The sequence below is a fragment of the Camponotus floridanus genome, unplaced genomic scaffold (genome assembly GCF_003227725.1).
Source record: "Camponotus floridanus strain SB8 unplaced genomic scaffold, Cflo_v7.5 scaffold187, whole genome shotgun sequence".
In the NCBI taxonomy this organism is placed as follows: domain Eukaryota; kingdom Metazoa; phylum Arthropoda; class Insecta; order Hymenoptera; family Formicidae; genus Camponotus; species Camponotus floridanus.
This window is the reverse complement of record NW_020229311.1, coordinates 172166-185525: the sequence shown is the minus strand read 5'-3', so window position 1 is coordinate 185525 and position 13360 is coordinate 172166. Positions and strand designations below refer to the sequence as shown.

The following is a 13360-nucleotide window of genomic DNA, read 5'->3' as shown; positions in this document are numbered from 1 at the left end:
ACTATTTTTTCATAATTTTTAGTCTAAACTAAGACTTTATAAAAGAATCTTCAAAATTATTTTTTAAAAAGTTATATAAATTTTTAAAAAGTTGTAAATTTTTATATTAGATATTAATTTTTTACAAATCTCTCTTTAAAAATCGATAAAAATAAATTATTTAAAAATCTGTTTTGCTTATAACTGCAGGACATAGAAATGATGTTTGAGATGTTTAAGATATTTAAATATTTAAAAAATTTTTCTAATATCGTTAAAGCTAAATATATTGAATCAGACGCTACACAGAGTCAGGGTTTTATTATTGCTTCAAATACGGTTTCATCATTAAGATTAATATTATTTTTATTGCATTATTTTGCATGCCTTATATCCACGTTTGCAATGATGAAGTATAATAATAACTTGACGCGAATGGCATAAGCGTTACTCGTAATTTTGATATTAATAGCCGCAATGTGGGAAGTCACTTATACGCAGTGCGTTAATGGTAATTAATGCAGGAAAAACAGATGATTTGATGACTACCATTAAATAGCTACTTCTAGTCTTTAATCATTCAATGTTTATTGATAATTTTATTTTCGTATTATTAATTTCAATTACTTCAGCCTACTCGATGTCAAGGTAATCGCTTAATTATCACTTAGTTCTTCTTTTGAAGTCATCCTAATTCGATTTTCATAGATGTGTATTAATACGGCAATTTTTCAGAGATACTCTCCAAGTTACTGGCAGCGATAATTGCACGTTTAACTCCGAGCAGAAGGCTCTGGGTAAAGATGATTTCACGAAAATCCCTAACGGCGTGAACGGTGTTGAGGATAGGATGGCAGTGCTCTGGGAGAAGGGCGTGCACGCCGGAATAATGGATCCTACGCGATTCGTCGCAGTCACTAGCACGAACGCTGCCAGAATCTTCAACTTGTACCCTCGAAAAGGAGTCATAGCCGTCGGTTCGGACGCCGACATTATCGTCTGGGACCCCAACAGGAAGCGCACCATTTCCGCTGAGACCCACGTTCAGGCCGTTGACTTCAACATCTTCGAGGCGAGTTTAATTAAATTGTCCCCTTTTGGTAGATTATTGAAAATTTCATTCAATCTTTCTGTTTTAATTGCAATTATAAAAATATTTCACACATTAATACAATTTAATTAATATTCGATTCTTATATTAATACAGGGTATGGAAGTAACTGGAGTACCTGAATATGTGATTGTCAGTGGACGCGTATGCGTAGACGAATGTGAGCTCAAAGCTGTTCACGGCTTCGGGAAATATATCAATACGGAGCCATTTGGCACTTATGTGTATGACATGATAAATGATAAGGAAAAGGTATAATGTATAATAAACTAAATGTTAAAGAAGAGTCTTATTTTTAGAGCACGTACTATTGATCAAAAGAAGAAGAAGAAAAATCTAATAAATATAATTCCTAGAATTATAATATCTTCGAAGATACAAACTATCTTTCTATTTAAATTCTTTATTTTTTTCTTATAGTTGTGTCATTTCTACAATACAATAAATGAAAGAATATTTACTAATATTCAACAAAATATGCTATGAATGATAATGAATGAAAACCGAGCAATGAGAGAGAGAGAGAGAGAGAGAGAGAGAGAGAGAGAGAGAGAGAGAGAGAGAGAGAGAGAGAGAGAGAGAGAGAGAGAGAGAGAGAAAATAGAGCATAATTAATAAACATAAACAACGGTTTTATCTCAATAGATATTTGTTTATTAATCTTTTGTATCGTTCAACATTATCTACTCTCAAAATATTTGAGACTCTTTTTTAACACTATAATATTCTAATTTAATTTTCAAATTTTCTTTTGTTCTTTATGGTGCTATTTCTTATAGATGATTCTTATTTTTAAATAATAATATTGAAGTAACTATAAAGTGGTCCATTTTAAATAATTCATTAATATCGAAAAACCAAAGTTTCCAATCGAAAAGCGATTGAAAATGCTTTATGATTTCGAGAGAAATATATGAATTTTTAATGGATCATTTAAATTTGTTTATAAATCGATTTTTTGTATATGTGATATAATAAAAAGTTAAAAGGACAGAATGACCAAAAATTGAATAATTTATAAAATATTGGATATATAATGGAATAGAGAACGAGGCATGGAGGTTAATGCCGAAAGAGATAGGGGAAGTATTGTTTAACCAGTTCACTGCTAATGGCCCATACATGGCAAAAAAGTGCCACAACTGATAATAGCCCATATATGTCCACTATGAATAACTTTGCCAATTTTCAACGGATTTGCATGAAACTTGATACACCCACATTTTTTGGGTCTCTAATGACAAATTTAGGATCGAAATTTTAAAATTCAAAATAGCGGATTTAGTATGATGAATTAATTTTGTTATTCTATTATTATATTTATTATTCCATTAAAAAAGATTCAAATTCGATATGTTCAAGTTTGAATGTCTTGAACTAATCCGTTATCTGCGACCAAAAAACGTACCGAGTGTGATATATCCAGACAGCACACATGTCCAAAAGACATCTAAAAGACTACTTAAAGACATCTAAAAGACTACTTAAAGTCCTTTAGACATCTTTAAGACATCTTTTGGTCTTTTTGTGCTGTCTGGGATATTTCCATAATGGAATATCAAAGTTAATTACTAGAAACCGCCATATTGGATCTGCTAGTTTAAATTTTGCAATTTTATCTATAGATTTATCATAAGAGACTCGAAAAACGCGAACATATCGAATTTGATTTTCTCTATAATGAAGTAAAATTAGTCCGCCATATTGGATTCGCCATTTTGAATTTTGAAATTTCGATCCTTGATTCGTCACCAACGACTCAAAAAACCCCTTATAGATAAACTTTCATGTAAAATACGAATTTATTTGCTCTCACCAGTTTTGGCACAAAACGTTGATTTTGGGTGTACCAGTGAACTGGTTAAATTATTAAACAAAATTTGGAAAGAAGAAGGAATACTAAAGGAGGAGTGGACTAAAGGGATAATAAACCCAATAAACAAGAATAACAAGCCCAATAAACAAGAAAGGAGACACGAAAAAGGCGAAGAACTATAGGGGAATAACTAACGGATATAAAATATAATATAAAATGCTAGCGTACTGAATGAAAAGATGAAGTAGGTGGCGGAGAAAAGGATGGAGAAGGGACAATTTGGTTTCAGGACAGAAAGAGGGACGACAGATGCAATCTTCACACTGAACTACATAGTCAACAGAGAATTATCAAAGAATAAAGATAAAATCTTTGCCTTCTTTGCAGACCTCAAAGCGGCATTTGACAGAGTGGATAGAGCTAAACTAGGAGAGATGCTGAGGGAGACAAGAATCGGAGAGAGACTGAGAAAGAGAATTATGGAAACATACAAAGAGACAAAGAATATAGTAAGGGTAGGAAATAGAAGGTCCAAAAAATTTTGGACGAAAAGCGGAGTCAAACAAGGATGCCTCACAAGTCCAACACTATTCAATATATATATAATGGATCTGGAAAAAGAAATGAAAAAAGGAGCAAACGGAAAATGTAATGATAGGAAAAGAGAAACTGTGTATGGTCGATAACATATGCAGACGATATTGTGTTGTGTTTGAGAAAATAAAGAGGGAGTATATAAAATGGATATTGTGAAACTAGACATAAGGACACCAAATTACATACTGGAAGAAGAAACAAAAATAAAGGAACTGAGAACAGAGGCCATAAAAAGAGCAATAAAATGTAAAGAAAAGGCAAGGTAATCGGAGAAGAAGATAATGATAGAATGTATGAAAGAAATACAGAAAAGGAGAAAAAATGGAGAAGAAAGTAAATGGGAAAAAAAGGAGAAGGTTACTAGAGAAAACCGATGGGTAAAGAAGAACTGAAAAAGAAGAGAGAAGAAGGGGAGATATTGGAAAAGATAATGGAAAGAATTGAAGAACGAGAAAAAGAAGAAAGAAAGAGGAAAACAGAGGAATCTAGCTATATATAAAAAGATAAGGACAGAAGGAGTACCGAATTATTTGAAAGGAAAAAAGAGTAAAAAAGATAGGAGCAGAATTGCAAGATAGATGTGATAGCGAACTGAGACGAGGACATTATTGAAAGGAGGAGACAGAAAGAGAATGTAGGATATGTGGAAAAGTAGAAGAAAGCCTAAAATACGTATTAAAAGAATGCGAAGAATGCAACAAAAGACGAAATATCAATGGAAGAATTTTTGAGCGAGGAGGGAAGTGGATTGAATATAATGAGAAAAATAGACAAAATACGAGAAGAGAAGAAGATGGAGAAGGGGGACAAAGTCATCACGAGCCAAGGAAACCTGAGATGCAAGGAACGATAGAGATTAAAAAGGAGTTATAATTATTAAGAACAACAATATAAAGCCAAAGAAGTCAAAGAAACCAAAGATACTAAAGATACCAAAAATAAAACCACAAAGAATTATAAAAACTACAAAGGGAGATTTAAGAAACTTTATACTCCACATAATACATAACACATAATACATAACATTTTACTCATCTAGATTAGGAGCTTAAGTAGATAGTGTTTTAGTATTATTCTTATTCAACTTTATTTTATTTTATTTTATTTTAATTTTTATTTTTTATTCTTATTTTTACTTGCAATTTAATTCAATCTTATTTTATTTTATAATATTTTATATTACTTTTCCTCGCCTGTTACTCTAGAGTCTAGATTTTAGATTTAGATTTTATTTCAGATTTTATTTAAGTACTGTATAACTTACACTTTACACTTTACACACTTTATGTTTTATTTTATTTTTATATATTATATCATATTTTATATTTTTATATTTTATACGTTATAAAATTCTGTAAATAAATACAAAACTTGTAAAGCTTATAAGACTGGAAGTCCATTCAAAGCCATAAAGCTGGGATTAAAAACAATAAATAAAATAAATATTGTATATATAATTTTAATTTGACATAATTTTACACAAACTATAAAATATTTCATAAAATATTCATTTTATATATCTGTAGATTATAATTATTAAATATAATTTATTTTTCGATTATTTTATCTCTTAATATTTTTATGCACAAAATAATCAGATCAATTGGTCTAAAAAAATGCAGTTATTTTCAAGAAAAAGCTGTAGTTCTTCGTTGCAAATTCAGAAATATATCAATGTGTCATTTATAATGGGCCATATATTATTGAATCGGCTGTATTATTATTGAACTAAATTTGGAAATTAATTATTTAGAATACAAATTAATATTATTTAAAATTTATAATTGAAATTTAACTTAACACTGCAACTGTTGCGTAGAAACCACGTGGAGTCGCACGAACTGAAGCGGAAGCCAAGAGATTCGCAGAGGAAGATGCCGCGATCGCGAAGGCTAAAGAAGAAGCAAAAACGGCTGCAGCAGCCGCTGCTGTGGCTGCAGCACGAGCTAATCAGACCAATGGTTCACTTCACGAGAGTCCAAGAGCAAAATTTCAATCTACTTATGCACCTACTTTGCCGGATTCCGCCGTTGTGACACCATCTACGAAGGGTCCGAGACTCGAAGGCCAGAGAAACCTGCAAGACTCTACTTTCTCTATTAGTGGTGAGTATGTTTAATAATTTTAAACTTTTATACACACATAGGTAGAGATCGAAATAAGAAAAAAAGTCTAGTAAACACAAGACTAAAATAAATATCTATTGAAATACTATTTATTATCACTATAAAGAGTGTTCTATATATTTCTATTCGTTGTCATTTCTACGTCTTACTAATTCTACTACTTAAAGAATTATGTCTTTCAAACACATCCGAATACTAATAAATACTTTTAAATGTTAAAAATAATAATAATGAGTAAAAAAATAAATAAAATAATAAAAATAATAATAAAATAGTAATAAATACTTGTACATATAAATACTCTTTTGTTTACTGCTTTGAAGAAATGATATAATTAGTAAAAAAATAGAAATAAAGAGCTCAAATCAAAAGACAGTCTATTCTCTAAAGATATTAAATTTTAGGTCTCAATCTTTATCAGATTTTTTTTGTTTTAATCAATGCTACTTGTTCTCAAAATATAACTCTTTTCTAATACCTAGTATATTTCCTGATTTTTATAATAGCAATATTGATAAAGAAATACTAAATTTTGTTCAAATCTGATTATATATTAATTGCCAAAAATATGTTAATTTTGTCTCATTTGCTTCTTCTTTTATATTACGGAAATATAAACGCGTTATTCTTGCAGAGGATGTCGAAGAAGCACGAAGGGCTTGTATTCGCGTGAATAATCCACCGGGTGGCCGCAGTGCGGGAGGCTTTTGGTAATTTATACAAAAAAAGAGAACATCAAGATTCGCTTTATGTATAAAAGTCATTTAACGCGAGAAAAAAAATGTTTATCCTCTTTCTTCCTTCCCCCATCTATCACATACATATATACATATGCTTTATTGATTTCAAAGAGTACCAGCCTCGCGCTTTCAGGTTCGCTACTCACCAAATATTAAATTCAATCATTTTTTCATATTATATTCTCATCGATCAAGGTCTGTTCCATCGAAGGAGGATGCAGAGGTCACTGGCCAGTAGGTTGTATGTTTTCATATATTCATATTAATTGTTCCACACTCGCTTCATCATTTTAGCATTGCACTAATCGTATCGCTAATATATCTGAATCATTAATCTCGACATATTCTCCGATTTCTATGATATGTAAATCATCTTTTTCGAGATTCTTTGATAAATGTTTACCAATATAGACTTTCTTTAAAATTACTCTTGTTATTTTTATTTTAATATTTATTTATTGTTACATATATGAAAATATATATCAGATTTATATTATGTCATAGAGCAAAAAAAGAAATATATATTTAATATTCATTATATATGTATATATATATACATATATATATATATATATATATATATATATATATATATATTTGGTGAATTTTATTTTTTTGTAACTTTAGTAAACATAAACATATAATTATCATGTAATATGTAAATAACATATGCGTTACATGTAATACATACGTTAATTATAATTTCCCACTCATAAATATAATGTTTATAATATAACGTATGTGCTATATTGTAGTTATTTTGTAATTATGTCCCACATTTTTCAAAGTGACTTCTCAGCAAACACAAAGTAACAATAACATAATATTAATATTATAATTTCCCACTTGACAGTGTAATTATTACAAGATATGCTACTTTGCAGTTACATTATTCAGTGGAAAATTATAAGATTGATGTGATGTTACTGTTATTTTGTGTTTGCTGAATCGGCATCTTAGGATATCATGAATACTTACAAGGAGATGCATGGAAGTCTTTCTCTCCGATTTTATGAGCTTTTAATATGTTGCTTTCTAGACAAAAATAAAGGACACGTATTTTTTTTATATATACTTGTACGCATATCTAAGGAGTAAAACATTTCTTTGAAAAAAATCAATTTTTTCTTTCCGAGACGAATATCTCCGAAACTGTAAGAAATAGAAAAAAATTTTTTTAGATTAAAAATTAAATGATTTCAAAAATACTTTACAACAATGACAAAAAGTTTTTAATTTTTAAAATTTTTTAAAATACTCCCACCATTAAATAATTTCTTTATTAATTTTAAAACTTTTTTTGTCACTAAATGAGGTTATCTTTTTGTGAATCCAACCATATATTAGGTTGTATTCCGAACACAATTATTGTCAGAATTAATTATAAATCTTTTTGTAAATATGCTATCCGTATCTGTCTTTGCGCAGGATTCATCGCGCAACACATTCTGTTTTTTCGTAATAGAATAATAACTAATACATTTGCCTATATAATAATTTCTTTTGCGTGCATAGCTAGATTAACATTATAACAGTTTAATATATAATGAGATCTCAAAACATTAAATATAAATAAGTTTAAAGTGTATGCACGAGTGACTAAACTTGTTTAATTTAAGATGGCACAAGAAATAATAATAATAATAATATTAATATTAATAATATAATTATGTAATTATGTAGTTACGTAGCTTTAAAGAATGCATGCTGCATTTACTTATTACATTTATTATTTTATATAGAAATGGAATTAGAATTTTATATCATGAATATCATAGCTGACATTTTTTTGTTGTTTTAATTTAAAGTCTGTAGAACAGATAAAAAGAGTTTAAAAAATTGAAGATCAAAGATTAATGATTTGAAAATATTTAATTACGAAATATAAACATATGTTAAAGGGAAGAGCTATAATATAAAATATTGTCTTTTTGAGAACTTTAACTTAATATGTGACATTATTTTATCGTGAATTATTAATCAGAGCGACTTTTTAACATGTATTGATATTTTAAAAATATTTATAAATATTTTTATTTCTCTTAAGATTTTATTTTCATAATTATTTAAAATTATTTACAACAAAAATTCTTGTTTGTTGTATTTTTCCTAAAGTGAAGAAATGCTCTTTAGTAGGAGGAAATAAATAAACGTTGTGGAAAAGACATTAAATACAGACGTTTAAAAATACTCATCTTCTTTCAAACAGACTTCTCACAAAGAACAAAAATTTCAAAAGAAGATATATAATACGATATGTACTTGTTTTAAGAATGAAATAAAATTATTATTTAAATATCATAATATAATGTAAATGTATAATAAGCACATAACAAAATGCTGCTATTTTTGAAATAAAATTATTAATATTATTATTTATTAATAATCTTATTAATATATATTATTATTATTAATTATATATTAATTATTAATATTATTATTAACATAAGTTTATAATTATATTATTTAATATTTATTATTTTTGTATATAGATATATATGCGATAGTGTTCATATAATACATCAATAATTACAATATGGATACATGCACGAATTGTAAGCTTAATGATTAAAGATAATTTATTATTTACATATTTATTATTTACAAATTTTATTGCATGCTTATTATATTTATATTATATTATTTATGGCATTTAAAAATAAATATTTTTTTATTCTTTAAGTAATGTTTTGTACTTTGTTTTGTAAAACTTTTGTTCTTCGTGAATAGTTTGTTCAATAAAAAAGATAAAAACTTTATATGTAATGCTGTCTGTGTTTTATGTTTTTTTACAAAAGTTTTAAAAAGTATCAACAAATTTCTTTAAAACTCTAAAAAAAACAAAAATTTATATCAATTGTAATTTTACAAAGGCATAAATGTAAAATCGTGAAAGAAATGTAAACATTAATAAATAATAAAAAGCTAAAGCCTTGCATTTAGTCACAAAGAAATTTTAAAATTAATAAAGAAAATGTTTAGTGATGGGGGTATTAATTTTGAAAAATTAAAGAAATAAAAAATTTATTTTTTGTCATTATTGTAAAGTGCTCTTGAAACTATTTAACATTTAATTTGAAAAACTCTTTTTATCTCTTATAGTTTCGGAGATACTTGTCTTGAAAGGGAAAAACCGATCTTTTTCAAAGGAGTATTAGGCATGTGTATGAGCACGTACAAAAAAATACGTACCCCTTATTTTTTAGAAAGATAAAACAACATATTAAAGGCTTATCGAAATCGGAGGAGGACATTTCCGTGTATCTCCTTGTTAGTTATTATAGTTTCGATCACATTCTATAATACTAATGTAAGTCGCTGTACATAGGATATAATTACAATATATTATATTGTAACATATATTATATTACAAATATTACATCTATAAGTGAGAAAAATTACAGATATATGTTACATGTAACGCACATGTTAGTTACTAATTATATAATAGTTATATGTATATTTGCTGTTTTATGTATATTTGCTGGAATTATTATTAAATTTTGAAGATTATAAAAGCAAATTTGGGAGCATTTATGAGTTTTGTGAAAAAAAAAATTGTTTCTTTTTTACACTATATATGTCTCACATAGTATTTGTTTTTTTAACTCAAAGAAAAAAATTACAGATTAGATAGAAACTTAAAATTGAGAATAAAAACAATTGTGATATTAAATATCACACACAATTAACATTATTATTATTAAACAATAAATTATTAATATTATTATTATTAGTATTACTATTATTATTATTAGTATTACTATTATTATTATTATTGTTATTATTATTATTATTATTATTGTTATTGCTATTAACATTATTAATAAGATAATGGCTTATTTATTATTAGCGATAAACATGCATTGGGAAAAAATTATGGCTCAAAGCAATGTAGTGAAAGATTTAATTATAATATTCACATTGAGTCAGCAATAAAAAGTTATTTTTATTTATAATGTATGTTACACAAATGTATATATATGGATTAATTGTACTCTATGGCATAATTATATATGTATATGCTTATATATAATCAAAAAGCCGTTGAAGAGATTTTAATTATTTAATTTTCATAACAATCAATATCAGTTGCGTACATATATATCTTTTATTGTTAAATGAAGACTCTCCAATGATTCTTCATTAACACAATTAAAAGTTTTATAGGTTGAGCGTTAAATATTGTGAGCAGTAATTTTTCAATTATAAAGAGATATTATATATTTCTCGACTTAATTATATATATATATATATATATATATATATATATATATATATTTATTTATTTCATTAATATTTCTCAACAAATCATAACGTTTATGTTACGTTATATTATAATTAATAAGAAAATATTTTAATACATATAGTTTAATTAAGTTGTTAAATATATATATATATAAATGCGCGATTTTAATTTATATTAACACTTAAATATGTATTTAATTTAAAAATGTATTTTTTCATAATTTTACTAAAATGTTGAGATTCAATGTTACATTTTAAATTTATTATGACCAATAGCATATGTTATATTTAACATAGGCGTAAGTCAGAGGAGAATTTTGACATCCGAAAAAAATATCTTCTTCAAATTCAAATTTTCGATAAAAATTTATACTTGCTATAGAATTCTAGAAGCAATACATCAAGGGAAGATGATTCTAAGTCGAATGACAATTTATACACTTTTAAATAATAGAAATATTATCAGCGAAACCGAATTTTTGTTTAACATATATTAGATGTATGTACTTCTTATGGGTAGAAGTTTACGATACTGACGATTATTCGCTTTTATAGCGTCTGAGCGCACGATATGAAACGACGCACAAATTTTTAATAATATTCGCTCATACCGCTGTAAAAAGACATTGCGAGAAGAACAAAATAAAAGATAATACGTTTTATAAGAGAGAATACGTTAATATACGTTTTATAATACGAAAAACATATTCATTAATTAAATTATAAGAACTTTACTTAAGAGACATTCATAGAATCAATCATTTTCACGTATTATTATTAATTTTTTTCGCATAATTCACAAGTTTCCCTACATTCCGATCTTTAGAGATCTAACATGAAACTTATTTGTTTTTTTTTATTTTAACTCAAGTATCGCAGTACTATTTCCCTTCAACAGTTTTATCTTTTACTGATCTATTATTTTATCAATGTTAACACTTAGACTATATCAGAAAGTATCTTATTACTATTAAAGATTATTTGACATGATAATGATATAAACCCAGTAAACACTATTTGCTGCAGTAATATAACGTGGAAGTAATAAATAATATAACACAAATTATTTATGATATAAAATTGTAATATATCATAATATTGTTTTACAACATGATAACAGTAATGTAACAGAATTATATATTATTCCAGATTTATATATTATTCCAATATAATAATTGTTCTATAAGTGTTCTGTCGCTTGTATCAAAATTAGACTTAACTAATTCATGTTCAATTTTGAATCATGAAATCGATGTAACTCCTACAAAAAACAGATACTAAAATAAAATTCAAATATATCTTTTTTTTATCATTTTAATTTCTGATACAATTCCAATAAGAGATTTAGAATATTAAATAAATTATTTAAAATTAGGCAAATAAATGGAAAACAATCCATTTACTGTCTTTTACTTTCTTTTGAATAAAAAATTTATAGCAAAATATTTCTATAAATATTACATCTTAAATTTTACAAATTAAATATATATAATTTATTTTATTTATTTAATTATCAATTCAATATATGATTAATAATATTCTATATAAATTCTATGTAAATTTTGTACGATGTAATAACGATACATATAATACATATAATAATGTTACATGTTACATGTTATAAATGGGAAACTATACAATTAACCAGTAACATACTGTAATATCGTAAGTAATATCTATGTATATTACTTGCATTCCGTTTTATTGCTTTTATACAATATTAATATAACAGGTTACTGGGTGCTGGTGTTTACTGGGAAATAACAAAGAATAAAATATAATCGTATAGTCATCATCATTACATACCGAATATTAATGATACAATTATTAATAAGTGTAAGAACTGCAAGTCATAGGACTAGAGCTTTTGCAAGCAATCTAAATCGGAAAAATCAAAATTTTTTATTGTCAACGTCACGCGCGACTTTATCAATTTTCAAACGTCGTTTCATATCTTTTCATATAAGCAACATTAAAAATAAAAAATTTTTTAAGAAATTTTTTATTGACATTTTAAGCAAATTTTCGATTTTCTCTACACTAATGAAATATGTAATGAAAAGAGGTATGATGCGTAAGATTACTTAAAATAGCAACTTTTTGTATATTTTTTATATTCATATAATTCACTTTTTTTTAAAAATGACAACGTAATACTTTTTGCAAAATGCTTTTTGTAAAATGCTTCTTTTTTCAAAAGTTACATTATCGATTTTATTATCCAGAGTCACTTGAGACTTTGAATTTAAGAGACATTGAAAAATTTAAAAGAAAATTATACAAGCTTAAAACATACAATTAAATAAAATTCCGTTAAAATATTATAAAAACAAATTTTACTTAAAGCATTAATGCTATTCGAAGACAATGAACTACAGCATAAGCTATAAAGATTCGTGTCTTATGCATAATAAAAATATTTTATAATATATTGTTATAATTAAATTATACACAAAAAAATTATTATATTTTGCATGTGACGCTATTGATATTTTATATCGGTGTAAAAGATTTTTTGTTATCATTATTAAATATATCAGATGATATCAATTATTTAAAAAAGGCATACCATATAAGAACAGGCATACATATAAGAAGGCTTGATAGCGTTAATATAATTATCAATGTGTTCACGTTATATGACTTCGTGTCACTCGGAAAAAAATGTATAGTTTATCGACATAAATGGCACAGCTAAAGTATTCTATTTATGTCTGTTATAATGTATGTGATCGCTTTAAAT

The 13360-nt window shown here is 26.2% G+C and overlaps 1 protein-coding gene across 2 annotated transcripts in view; it reads left to right on the top strand.

The window, feature by feature from the left end:
- LOC105257877 (dihydropyrimidinase) overlaps positions 1–6796 on the top strand; it is a 38189-nt gene extending 31393 nt beyond the window's left edge. For both annotated transcript variants that reach the window (XM_011268795.3, XM_011268794.3), the window contains exons 7-10: positions 715–1051; positions 1187–1342; positions 5323–5608; positions 6264–6796. In XM_011268795.3, coding sequence (XP_011267097.1) covers positions 715–1051; positions 1187–1342; positions 5323–5608; positions 6264–6343 — 859 coding nt within the window. In that variant the 3' untranslated portion in view covers positions 6344–6796. The remainder of the gene's footprint in view (positions 1–714; positions 1052–1186; positions 1343–5322; positions 5609–6263) is intronic.
- Positions 6797–13360: the final 6564 nt, after the last annotated feature.